We start from the raw sequence: 12,500 nt of genomic DNA on the forward strand, positions 1-12,500 counted from the left end.
TAACTATCATGAAAGTCTTTACTTTTCACCAGACACTTAGGTACAACAAATGGAAATTTGGTACAATTTGGTACACAAATGAAATTTGGTACCACAAATGGAAATACTACAGTTGTACCATCTGCATTTGGCCACTAATACTCACATCTCAGCACTTAATTAACAACTTGATCACTTATGGGAAGAGTTACATTGCTCAGTCTCTGAGTCTCAGAGAAATTATAAGAAAATACCTAAAAATGCAGAAAAATTTAATATATCTAAGTATATATATTTTTTTACTAATAACGTAATTATTGTAGATTGCATTTCTGATTAACTTCACTTCGTGAAAAACCTTACATGATTCCTGAGGATCTTACAAGATCTTTAAAGACCTTCCTAAGATCCTTAAGCCCACAGCACATGCAAGAACTGCTGCCAGCACTGACATGGACTCCAGTGGGTTGCGGGAAAAAGGGGTGTCCACGAACAACATGGAGGAGAATGATACTAGAAGAGATGAGGAGTGCTGGTATTTGCTGGGAAAGTGCTGCAGGATTTGCCCAAGATAAGGCAATCTAAAGGAACCTCGTTGAGGACTCATGCTCCACAATGGCAGAGCGGGATTGAGTTGAGCTGAGTTGAGTCAAGATCAGGATGTTTCAATGACTCTGAAAAAGATCTTTGAAAGGTTTTGTAAGGATCCTCCAGGTAACAAAATCTTTCGGCAAAATCTTTGAAGATCCTTGAAGATCCGTTAGGATCTTAGTCATGTGGATCTTTGAAAATCCTGGCAAGAATTGTAAATTAAAGATTTTTCATCCTCCTTAAGATCTAATAGCCAGGATGTTTGAGGATCCTGATTACGATTGGACAGCATAATGTCTTCAAGGAACCTCACAAATCCTTGCTGATCCTTGAAAGATTTTCACCAAGCAGTCCACTACATACCACATCAACTTGAACCAGAAGTATTCTTAGTTGATATCTCTGTCCAAGCTGCCGTAATCTCTCATGAACGTACTCTGGATTAAAGTGATGATACCTTAAACTGAAAGAAAATTCATTAAAACCTTTGTTCCACTTAGCTTAAGTTACATTGCACCTTTGAGCCAGTAAAGAGAAACAGTTGCAGCAGAAAAACAGAAAGAATGCTTGCAACTACTCACAGATGGCATAGGCATCAAATTACAGGTGTTTGGTCAAAAGACCTTGTGACTGAACAGCTGTAATTTGGAGACCCACATGACTGAATGCTAATTGTGTGACAAAAAGGTGCACAGAGAACCAAAGAAAGTCAAGAATTTTGTAATAAATATGATTATTCATGTAAGCTACATATGGTTCTTGTTGGTTTCTTGTTTAGTCTTCTTAGAAAGTGTAAATCAAGCAGAACAATACAACAACAAAACACTGATGTTGAAGCACTTTTCTGATTTAACCAATCATGTGTTTGCAAATGAAGAATATTATAAATAAATGTAATTTTCTTAACTTTAATATTTAACATTTTTTCAAGCTACAATGGGCGATAAAAGTGTTGAGGCACTTGGCATTAAAATTCAATTTTCGAGCATCTTGGAAACATTTCTTAGACTGTAAAGACCACAGCACCTACACAACATTGGGGGGCCGGGGGTATCAGAGAATTAACACTAGATGCAGATCAAATAGAACAAAAGGTTAAATATCGAAAAGTATCTTTTTGTAAAAAGTGTCTCAACTACTTTTGTTGCCCATTGTGGCTTAATTTTACCAATATTATATTTCCTAAGTTTGTTTCTCACTATGATCCTACTGTGAGAAATGAATTAAACCTGGTTGAAGGTTCAATTTATTAATTAAGACACTGTAAAATGTAACAAACGAACAATCAAATCTTTATACGACTAAAATTTAATTGCATGGTTCATACCTTAGGAATAAAGCACAAGTTGTTGGACCAAGTACATAATCTGGAATAATGTCTCCCATCTCCCATGGAACATTCCTCACATGTTTTAATACTGGATTTCCTTTCTAAAATATTTAATTAACAAGATCTAAATTAAAACACCACCAAAGTTAGCTATTCATAGTGAATAAATATTATGATTCAAAGGTTTAAAGGTTGACATATTTGAACCAAGTGTTTGTCTTTCTCTATTTCAGTTTACTTCAAATAGTTAATTACCTGTCGTGGGTTAACGATGATGGCATTACTTTTTGACTTGGAGCTTACAGGAGGACCTTTAACGTCTATAGTTGACCTGAATATAATGACAAAGTAAAATGACAAAACTGCAGTATAGCAATACAAGATTATGGCTAGGTGAAAAATACACACTGCATACTTGTAACAAATCAAAGAATTGCTTGTCATAGTTGCCTTATAAAATAAATTAGGTTGTTAGACGTATAAATCTAGCAATGTTCTACCTAGACTTGCTACAAGTCAACCTACAAGTCAACCCCAAGTCAATCTATATTAACATAAAAGCACCTGCTTCCACAACCTGAGCAGAAGTCAATTTAGAGTCAAGTGAGGATGACTATTTCTACCTCACTTTCCAATTTGGTCTTAAGTAATTTCTACTAAAGAGTTATTTAGTAGTTATTTGAAGAGCTATGTTGTAAGAGTGAACTGACCCAGGATGTTAGCAAAACAACTAGGTCATAGGCAGACAGGACGTCAATACAGTGAAACAAAATCGTTGGGATAGAAAACGACCTTAATTCAAATTTAGTGTTCAGATCCAGATGTGTCTCTCTGACAGGAGGAATATTGAACATATAAACAACGCAGTGGTATTCATACGGCACCGATATGACGACTTGTATTTGCTATTCGTATGGGAGTCAGACGATTTCACTGAATTTCTCTGTAATTGCTGATTCCTCCTTATCCAAATTATTATATTTACCTTCAGAAGAATTAAGCAATCCCAGTGAGTGCTGTTTCTTTGAGCCAGATTAATTTGCGTACTCTCTGCATACTCAGCGAATGACCCACTCGCGACACTTCAAATTTTTTGCGAGCTAGTCAATACTCATGCACATGTCACTACCTCTGGTTCACAGATTTACTGGCTACAAAGTACACTGTAGGTTGAAAAAGTACGAAAAGAATTTCTTATAGCCTTTTAAAAATGTAGAATACATTGACTTGGATCGGGTAGTAAGTGACAACTTGGACCTACTATGAATTTGGACCCTTGTTGGTAGTCCCGTACAAATTATTCGCATTTTTGCTATTCATATGGGAATTTTTCCTGCTTCCACAGCAGACGCAGTTTCAGTCAGCGTTAGATAGTTCTTTTTGTATTAAGTCCACCTACTTGCCGTTAGTTTACCGAAGGATGGATTTTTCGAACGTTCTCTCCTTCCAAATCAGGTGAGGAATACATGCACACTGAATCTTGTAACGCAAACTGTTCCACGAAAATACGGTTGGACAGGTATTGTCTGAGGAAAGTGTTCAACTACTGTATGACATTCAAAAATAGGTTAGCGATTCTTAAATTTAATGGTAACTATTAGTTATACTCGAGGAATCCCGTATGAATAGCAGACACCAGTCACTGTATGGTCCCTTCTTATCGTGTGACATGTGCATGAGTATTAACTAGCTCGGAAAAAATTTGAAGTGTCACGAGTGGGTCGTTCACTGAGTATGCAGAGAGTACGCAAATTAATCTGGCTCAAAGAAACGGCACTGATTGGATCGCTTATTTTTCCTAAAGGTAAATATAATAATTTGGATAAGGAAGAATCAGCAATTACAGAGAAATTCAATGAAATCTTCTGACTCCTGTACGAATAGCAAATACAAGTCGTTGTAGGGGTGCCGTACGAATAGCCACTGCGTATAAACAAACACATCTGTAGGCTTGGGCTATCTTTATCAATACTATTTGTTGTACCGTATAATTGGACATACTCTTTTTCTTTTATCTTAGCAACTGTCTCTTTAAAGTGACTTGTATCCTCCAGAAAAGCGAATGTTTCTCGAAATGTCTTTCCTACTGTTGGCTTGACTGAACCAGCGCCAGCACTCGTTATAGCCGCTGATGTGTGATTGTTTTCAGAAGGCTCCAAGTTACTTTCCTTACTTAATGAATCCTGATTTGGATCTAAGGTCACTTCTACTATCCTTTGATCTTCTTGCGATTGCTCGTGTAAAGTTCTCGCTGCAAGGTCATTTTTCTCGTCTCCCTTTCGATCATTAACATTCGTAGTACAAGTGGAAGTGTCATCCTTTTTTTCCTCAATACATTTACAGTATTTCTTGTACGTATTAAACAATGGTTTTGGCCTTGACACTTGGATCTCCCCGTGTAAATCCTCTGCAGATGGAACAGTAAATCTCCTCTTGGTTGCCGCCATTTTGAAGCACCAGAGGGACTGGAGCCTACAGTGCGACTGCTGTGCATTACGCGGGCGCCAGTTTAGAAGAAAACAAAAATGTCGGCGCTGTGTTGTGGATTCCTTCTGCAGACTTCAATGTTATTCCTGTTTTTTCGAGGTGAGTTTTAGTTCCTCCCACTTGAAAAGCCTCTTAAGCCATTTTTTTGTTGTTGAAGTAAACAAAGACAAATAATTTAAATCTAAAACCATGTGGCTTTGCTGGACCTTATATTTCGCAGTGGCTACCCGTACGGCGACTTGTATTTGCTATTCGTACGAGAGTCAGAAGATTTCATTGAATTTCTCTGTAATTGCTGATTCTCCCTGATCCAAATTGTTATAGTTACCTTTAGGAAAAATAAGCGATTCCAATGAGTGCCGTTTCTTTGAGCCAGATTAATTTGCGTACTCTTTTAATACTAAGCGAACGACCCACTCGCGACACTTCGAATATTATAATACTCACGCACGTGTCACGCGATAAGCAGGGACCGTACAGCGACTGGTATCTGCTATTCAGGCGGGATTCCTCGAGTATAACTAAAATTTACCATTAAATTTAAGAATCACTAACCTATTTTTGAATGTCATACAGTAGTTGAACACTTTCGTCAGACAATACCGTTCCAGCCGTATTTTCGTGGAACAGTTTGCGTTACAAGATTCATTGTGCATGTATTCCTCACCTGATTTGGAAGGAGAAAACGTTCAAAGCATTCATCCTTCAGTAAACTAACTGCGAGTAGCCGGACTAAATACGAAAAGAACTATCTAACGTTGACTGAAACTGTGTCTGCTATGGAAGCAGGAAAAATTCCTGTATGAATAACAAAAATGCGAATAATTCGTACAGGACTACCAACAAGAGTCCAAATTCATAGAAGTTCCAAGTTGTTGCTTACCACCCAATCCAAGTCAATGTATTCTATCTTTTTAAAAGGCTATAAGAGATTCTTTTTGCACTTTTTCAACCTACAGTGTACTTTGTAGCCAGTAAATCTGTGAACCAGAGGTTGTGTGACATGTGCATGAGTATTAACTTGCTCGGAAAAAATTGTCGCTGGGGGGTTATTGACAACAGGCGATAATAAGAGGATGTCAAGATGAGAAATCCTACACCAAAAAATCACTCAGCCGTGAAAGGGCAAACTCTTGGGTTTAGGCGGTAGTCTCTCCTTTCGCATGCTCCTTGTCTCCAAGATTTCTCGCGGCCATATTTTTCTCGCAGTTTTCTTTTGCGTCACGCACGACGGACTAAGCAAAAGAGGGACTACTCATAGTCTACGTACATTAAAAATAGCCACTGCATATATTTAAAGATGATTTCCAGTCCGTACTGTGCAGTCTCAACACCCTAAAGTTTATAAACATTATAAGTCTCACTCAATGGAATGCGAATCATTGTTATTCGTTATGAACCATATAACCTATCTTTTAGACCCTTCAAATTATTTTTCCAACTTGATTTTTACAGCTGCGAAGTTGTTTCATCAAGCAATATTAGGAAGAACGCAAGAGTAAAGCTTCACATCCATAATGACAGTTGACATGAAGCTTTGAATTTACTTCATGTAAGTAGTTGCAAAATGTTTACATTTTGTGATGTCCTACATGAAACAACAAAAAGCGTAAACAAACTCTTGAGAGTGCATAGTACGAACTGGAAATCATCTTTAAGATGGGGGGAGCATCATGTTTTAGTGGAGACAGGGGAGGGTAAGGACCTTACAATCTGCTGAGTAATGGTATGAGTTTAGTTCCTGTTTAGTGTCTGTCTGTTTTCTGCTGACTGCAGTACTTTACCTCCATTATAAAAAACATATGTGATTATAGTGTTCCATATAAGGGACTGGGGTCTCAGGTCAATGACTGGATAGTGACAACTACTTATCCTTGCAATTATAAGAAATGGCAGTGTTTAGTTATTTTGGTGCATTTTAATACTAAAAATGCATAATAAAGAAGTTTCCAAATGGAAAGTACTGGAAATCATCCCAGATCAAGAAAGAAATCACAGATGTTAATCAACATAGGGTGATTGATCATCGCAGTTATACACACAACTTAAGCAGTTGTGAAATTTAAGCCTGAAAAAAATTCAGGTATGAATGGGATTTGAACCCATGACCTCTGCAATACCTGGTGCAGTGCTCTACCAACTGAGCTATCAAGCCAACTGGGAGCTGGTCACATTGTGAATTATGTAGGTATGCAGGAATTTATTTTTATGAAGGTCAATTGATTTTGCCTTCCTTTTTCCTCAAGCTCTGTTGTGAAATTGATAAAAGGATGACTGTTGTTCAATATCTTAAGAAATTCTGAGGTTGCTTCAACATCAGGCATTATGCTAAGAGGATCATCAACATACAGTAGCATTTGTACATGGCAGGCATCTTGTTTTCTGTTTCCAGCTGTATATCATTGGTACTGAATGGAACTGAAACCAACACTAAACAGTGTGATTCAATCTGCACAAAACTGTTAATTTTGTCTATATCATGTCTTTAAAAGTTTATTATTAAAGTGCACCTAACCGCAAAATTTTTTTTTCGCTAGAACGAATCTACTTATTATTTGAAATAGTTCTGCGAAAAAATTTTTGAATTCCGTTAAATCCTCGATTTTCTGTGCCACGACGAAATCTCGAAAATAGCTCCAAAACACTGCCATTTTGTTTCACGACCGAGTTTGAGGAGAATGGGTCCAGCGGCTCTTGTGACGTCTACCCAGGAAGGTTGGATATCTCATTTCCTCTCATTTCCTTCAGGATGGTGCAATACACATTCGAAAAGTGCGCAGAAACGCCTTCCAGAGGTGCTATCGGCTGTTGCAGCAATATTCCAGATTTAAAGAAAGATATACTGTACAATTTACTGACGATGATCGGCTAATGGTGCAATAAAGACGTAAACGATGGTTGATTTTGTCGAACCGAAACAAGCGAACTGAATCTGTGAGAACCATAGAAGAACTCTCACTGGAATTTGTTCCGCAGACTTTCGAACGCTATTTTCATAAATTTTCTGCTTAAAGCTAACCAGCAATTTGTAGAAATACGACCTACAACCTATATCTTCCAATCCCGCAATATTTATAACATAACCGGCAAAGTTGTGTGATCCGGTCATGATCAAGAAGCGTTATACTGATATGTAAATAGGTCGCAACTGTACGCCGCTAACCAACACTTATTTCTCTTTCGATTTAGATGAAAGTCGAAGATTAATCCTCTAGAATTACATGATAACAAAACTGTTAGACTCACAGAGTTTTTCGAAGGTTTGGAAATCAGCAGTGCGACAAAGATTCTGTGCAATAGCGTCGAAAATATGACCGCGTAACATTATCTGTGGACCGCTTAGGGAACACATCCTTTTCGCTTATCCGACGAATTTCACTGCAAACTTTGAGAACAATTTACATTGGTTATTTGGAGTTACGACTTAAAACGTGTGACAATGTGAAATCGGTAATTGTATGAAATGTTTCCTTCCGCCTTGCTTCCCGCAGCTTCAAAAATACAGGTCCAAACAATACGATTTTCAATCGATCGAAGCCAATGTTTTGGAGGTCATCAAGTCTCGAAAACTGCAACACGTACGTCGCTCTTATAAACATGAAGCATTCAACTGAAACTAAAACACAAACTGGATTTAACAGAACCTTGACAAAATACATTCTCGGTAAGGACAAATGTAAACGGGCTATAAACACGCATGGGAATCTTATGTTTAGTTGACAAAATTACCATCCAAAGCAGTCCTTGAGTTTTCTTTCCTGCTTTTCGTTTGCCTGCTCCTCCACTTCGTATCTAGCTTTCCATTCCTAATATACAAGCAGCTCGTCCGCAAAGACGTCTTCCCTGTCGTCGCTTGAAATATTGTAAATATTGCTCTCAAAGCTCTAAGCAGTGAGTTCACAGTTGTCGAACGTGCTCGATCGAAGTTTATTTCGGAGCCTTCCGAATCGAAACTTAACTCTGACTCCAGTGACGAAAAAGAAATGATTCTGAGACAAAACGTGGACGTTTTAGTCCCAAAATACATCGGAACGATTAGTTTTGCGTTCTATTTTCTCGAGCAAATACAGAGAGTTGACTGAGGCGCTATTGTGTTTGGTTCCTGGGTAGACGTCATCAGGTACCGCCGCCCCAGACTCCCTAAAACGCGGTCGTGAAACACTTAATCGCGACTTTGAAAGGGCATAGAAAATCGAGGATTCAACCAAATTCAAAAATTTCTTCGCCCAAATGCTTCAAATAAAGTCTAGATTTGTTTTAGCGAAAAAAAAATTTGGGGGTTAGGTGCACTTTAAATTGCTTTATTGTATCATTGTTTTATGTCCCTTTTAACTTTATAAATATTTTTATCACTTACCTTAGTCTATTTGCATTTTAGCATTCATGACATTGTTAACTATTTTTGAGGGCTTATGCATTATAAATGCATAAGGCCCACTAAGTCAGAGCAAATCTTGTGGATATGTATGTATGTATACAGGATGATATGTAACAGACCTCCTGGAGCATATTTTGCCCTATAGGTAGACTGGGTACTAGTAATTTTGAGTGATCCTTCGCTGGGTCCTTTGATTGTGGCAATTGCCAGCATTCTGCAGCCTTTGTTGGGCATATCATTTCATATCGTGTTGTCTGCATCCTTATTTTGTTTTAAGTAATTCTTGTACAGCTTAATTACAGTTGTGAGTTTAGTAAAATAATTGTTGCAGATTTTAAGGTAAGTTATTTCCGATTTCTCAATATTATTGTTCTGTTGTAGTCATTTTTTTTTTTTCCCCTTCATTTACCACAAGTGTGTATCGGAAAGGCAAATACTGCCTTTAGGTAAATGTTTAAGAAAAGAAAAAAAAAAAGCAAAAAAGAAAAAGAATATAAGCAAAAAATCTTCTGTCTCACTAGGATTTGAACCCATAGCCTCCCACCCTCAGGGCAGATACCTTCTTGACTGTGTCACACTGACAACTATATTTGGCATGGAGGAAATACTGATTAAATTTGTTCGTAGGGAAGTGCTCAGTAGTTAAAACAGCAGGCTCAAGTACGTTCCTGGTGTGAACTGACAAGTCATGCAAAAGTATTACCAAACGCATTTATTACCCTTGGCTTGCACATGATGTCATCATTTTCTAAAAATCTAAAAATAAAGAGCCACCGATGTTTTTGTCCTTATCAGGCATAGGAGGGGGTAAATTTATATTTGTTTACAACTTTTCAGTTCAGTAGCTTGCTTCGTCTGGAAACCAGCGCATTTTGAATTTCAGAGTTATGGCGGTGCGCGACATAAAGCTACAAACACGTTTGGAAAAATATATACTTATCTTGTGAATTTTAGCCTATTTACAAGTTTAAGTATTAGGAAAAGTACTTATGTAAATGCTTACTTGTTCAGTAGAGATAATGAGTCGCCTAGATAGACAAAGTAAATTCCAGATGTTTACCGGTACGCTATTTTCCAGCCGCCATGTTGGTGTCCCATGGAGGCACACCAACGTGGCGGCTCCATACTGGGCTCTGTAAATTTGTGCAAAATATTTCGATGAATATCTGAAGTTTAGGAAAATGCACAGACTTAAAACTTGGAGAAGTGTCTTCTTTACCAATCTCCTATAACATCACAATTTCCTGACTTTTTCCACTGAATTTTTTTCCGAATTATTTTTTCATTGCGTGACAGTGCAAGCCAAGAATCATACTTTTAACTTTCTGGTAGTTGCCTACTCGTAAGACTAGAATATGTCAACCCAATGGAATAACACTAGCCATAAGACCACAAGTATGCATTGCAAACCGTTTATCTATACTGTTAGTTAACATATTTTATGGTTACTGTAAGTTTTTTTTTATTTTTAACTTGCACTTGAAAATCACTTCAGAGAGGTTGAGTGTTGGTGACTCAACTGCCCCATCAGCTTATACTACTTTGTCAGAAGCTAGCATGATATTAATAATTATGTACACCTCTGTTATTATTAATTATATTAATTCCACCATTCACATACATTTATAGTGACCAGACTTGAAAAGGTGAAAATTGTGGAAGAACCAGCTGTATACAGGTCTGGATTGTGAGTATGAATAAAGGCCAATTTATATTTAGATGATACTAGTTTTGCTTACACCTATTTAATACAAAATGGTTGTGACATATCTATGACCTCAGTTGTTTCTTTTAAAAAAATATACAATCTGGTTTTGATTTTTGCAGCAAATTTAGGAGTGCTTTATAAAATGTGCCAATAGTCATGTTTAGTTGTAGCGGAGCTCCTGTGCGCCGAAGGCGCGTTAGCAGAGCCCAATACCTTAGAAAATTTGGTAGCCCATTGATCTCAAAAATTTTGGTTGTCACACGACTGTTTGTATGTACGTACATCCGTCCATCCGGACATCAAGCCCCATTCCTTGAAAAATAAGAGAATAACACCGTTACCATAGGTACATCTTTAATATTCAATATCCATGTTATGATTAATTGACAGCTGTCAAAACAAGGTATCCACTGACCAGTATCAGGTGACCATATTGCGGGCTCAGGTCAAGAGCTCATCGAGGTCGCATGTTTTTTTTTGAAGTTGACCACTGACTAGGTACTGGGTTTTTTATTGGATCGCGGGCTCAAGCTAGGTTATTACTCTGGGGGAGAGGGAGAGAGTACATGCAAAGGCAAAATTTCAACAGAAATTGAACCCTGACATGTTGTTGACTTTTCTTCCAACATAATTATTCCTTGCACAGTTGTCTCTGATTTATTGCGTATATAATTTCTACAATCTTGGGTACACTCATTTGGTATGGTTTGTTAAAATGTAACTTGAAAAAAATAGTGAAATCACACACTGAACAATCATATGCACACAATTGATCATTTTTTGAGTTTCTCATCCAGGGGAAAAAATCCTCTTTTCATTTATGGTTAATTATTGTAATCAGGGGCTCCGCTTTTATGCTTGGCTAAATCTATATATTATCAGTATTTACCTTTTGAATGGAACAATCACAGGTTACCAACTACTACTAGTAATAATTCTCACACACCACTGGGAGCCATGCCAAGCTGAACCATACAGCCTGACCTTTATTAACATAAGAAGATAATTGTCTTACAATGACACAAAAAGTGGCTAGAGAATAATTTCACCTCAACTTAACACATTCTACAAGTACTTCACGGGTGGGTGGGTGGGGCATGTCAGGCAATGGCGGATGGCAAAACAAAAACTGAAACCTTACACAAGCCACGTGACCTGAAACCCCCCGCACACCTGTACCCAGACTCCCAGCCGTATGTGAGAAAAACGTTTTCCGCTTCTTTCGTTCCTCAGCCAACGGAAAACCACACTTGGACGATCTAAGTCAGGCTTTCTCGTGGGAGTAAGCAACTGATTTTGCCATCTCTCTCAAAAGAATCAGACAAAAAGCTAGCAGTCAACTGAGATCATGAAGTACATGTAGATGGCCTGGTCAGCTTAACTTTTAACAATCCGACCTGTAAATTGAAACTAATTTAGAAGTCACCTGCACAAATACATGAAGATTGTACAGATTCATAGAGGATATTACACGGTGGCGAGAAGATATGACTTTTATGTTCGAGTGGCAAGAACAATATCTCATGAGTATGTGCAGCGAATAAGTGAGATATTGTATTGTTCTTACCATGAGAACATAAAATTCATATCTTTGAGCTAATGTGTAATGTTCTTTTTATTATACAGACATACTGATAACAGCATTTTTGACGATTTTCTGAAGATTTCCGACCACTTTCCGGAGATTTCTGAAGATTACGGAAGATTGCTGTAGACTTTCAAGGAAGACACAAAGATGTTTCGATCATACACCAATGAATTTAAGGACAATTTAAGAGACAAACTTGATATCAGTGAAATCATCAATATCGTCAGTAGTGAGGGTATGGAAAATACGTCACCCAAGTTCCAGGTGTGGTTTTGTATGAGTTTTAGTGGTGTATTTTCTGGTAAAACACTCGTGTCTATAAATTACAATAAAAGGCCTTATGTGTCCAATGGCACAATGAGGACAGATGATGATGATGATGATGATGTGCATATTCGTACTGATCAACTGCAACATAAGGATAGGCAGAAACAATGGC

General features: G+C 37.6%; 2 protein-coding genes across 5 annotated transcripts in view; one reads left to right on the forward strand and one right to left on the reverse strand.

Moving 5' to 3' along the window:
* The window catches only part of LOC145489663 (DNA excision repair protein ERCC-1-like), a 16,306-nt gene extending 11,946 nt beyond the window's left edge, over positions 1-4,360 (reverse strand). For both annotated transcript variants that reach the window (XM_081468694.1, XM_081468695.1), the window contains exons 1-4: positions 3,902-4,360; positions 2,156-2,231; positions 1,898-2,001; positions 934-1,033 (exon numbers count right to left, since the gene is read on the reverse strand). In XM_081468694.1, coding sequence (XP_081324820.1) covers positions 934-1,033; positions 1,898-2,001; positions 2,156-2,231; positions 3,902-4,347 — 726 coding nt within the window. In that variant the 5' untranslated portion in view covers positions 4,348-4,360. The remainder of the gene's footprint in view (positions 1-933; positions 1,034-1,897; positions 2,002-2,155; positions 2,232-3,901) is intronic.
* LOC145489657 (N-acetylglucosamine-1-phosphotransferase subunit gamma-like) overlaps positions 1-12,500 on the forward strand; it is an 86,183-nt gene that overhangs the window by 54,332 nt on the left and 19,351 nt on the right. Inside the window, exons 1-2 of one of the 3 annotated variants that reach the window (XM_081468686.1) lie at positions 4,357-4,486; positions 10,395-10,452. In XM_081468686.1, the coding sequence (XP_081324812.1) occupies positions 4,426-4,486; positions 10,395-10,452 (119 nt within the window). In that variant the 5' untranslated portion in view covers positions 4,357-4,425. Of the gene's footprint in view, positions 1-4,356; positions 4,487-6,879; positions 10,453-12,500 lie in introns of those variants that run through there. The other 2 variants (XM_081468687.1, XM_081468688.1) reach the window with 2 other exon arrangements.

This window comes from Orbicella franksi, chromosome 6 (assembly GCF_964199315.1).
Source record: "Orbicella franksi chromosome 6, jaOrbFran1.1, whole genome shotgun sequence".
NCBI lineage: Eukaryota > Metazoa > Cnidaria > Anthozoa > Scleractinia > Merulinidae > Orbicella > Orbicella franksi.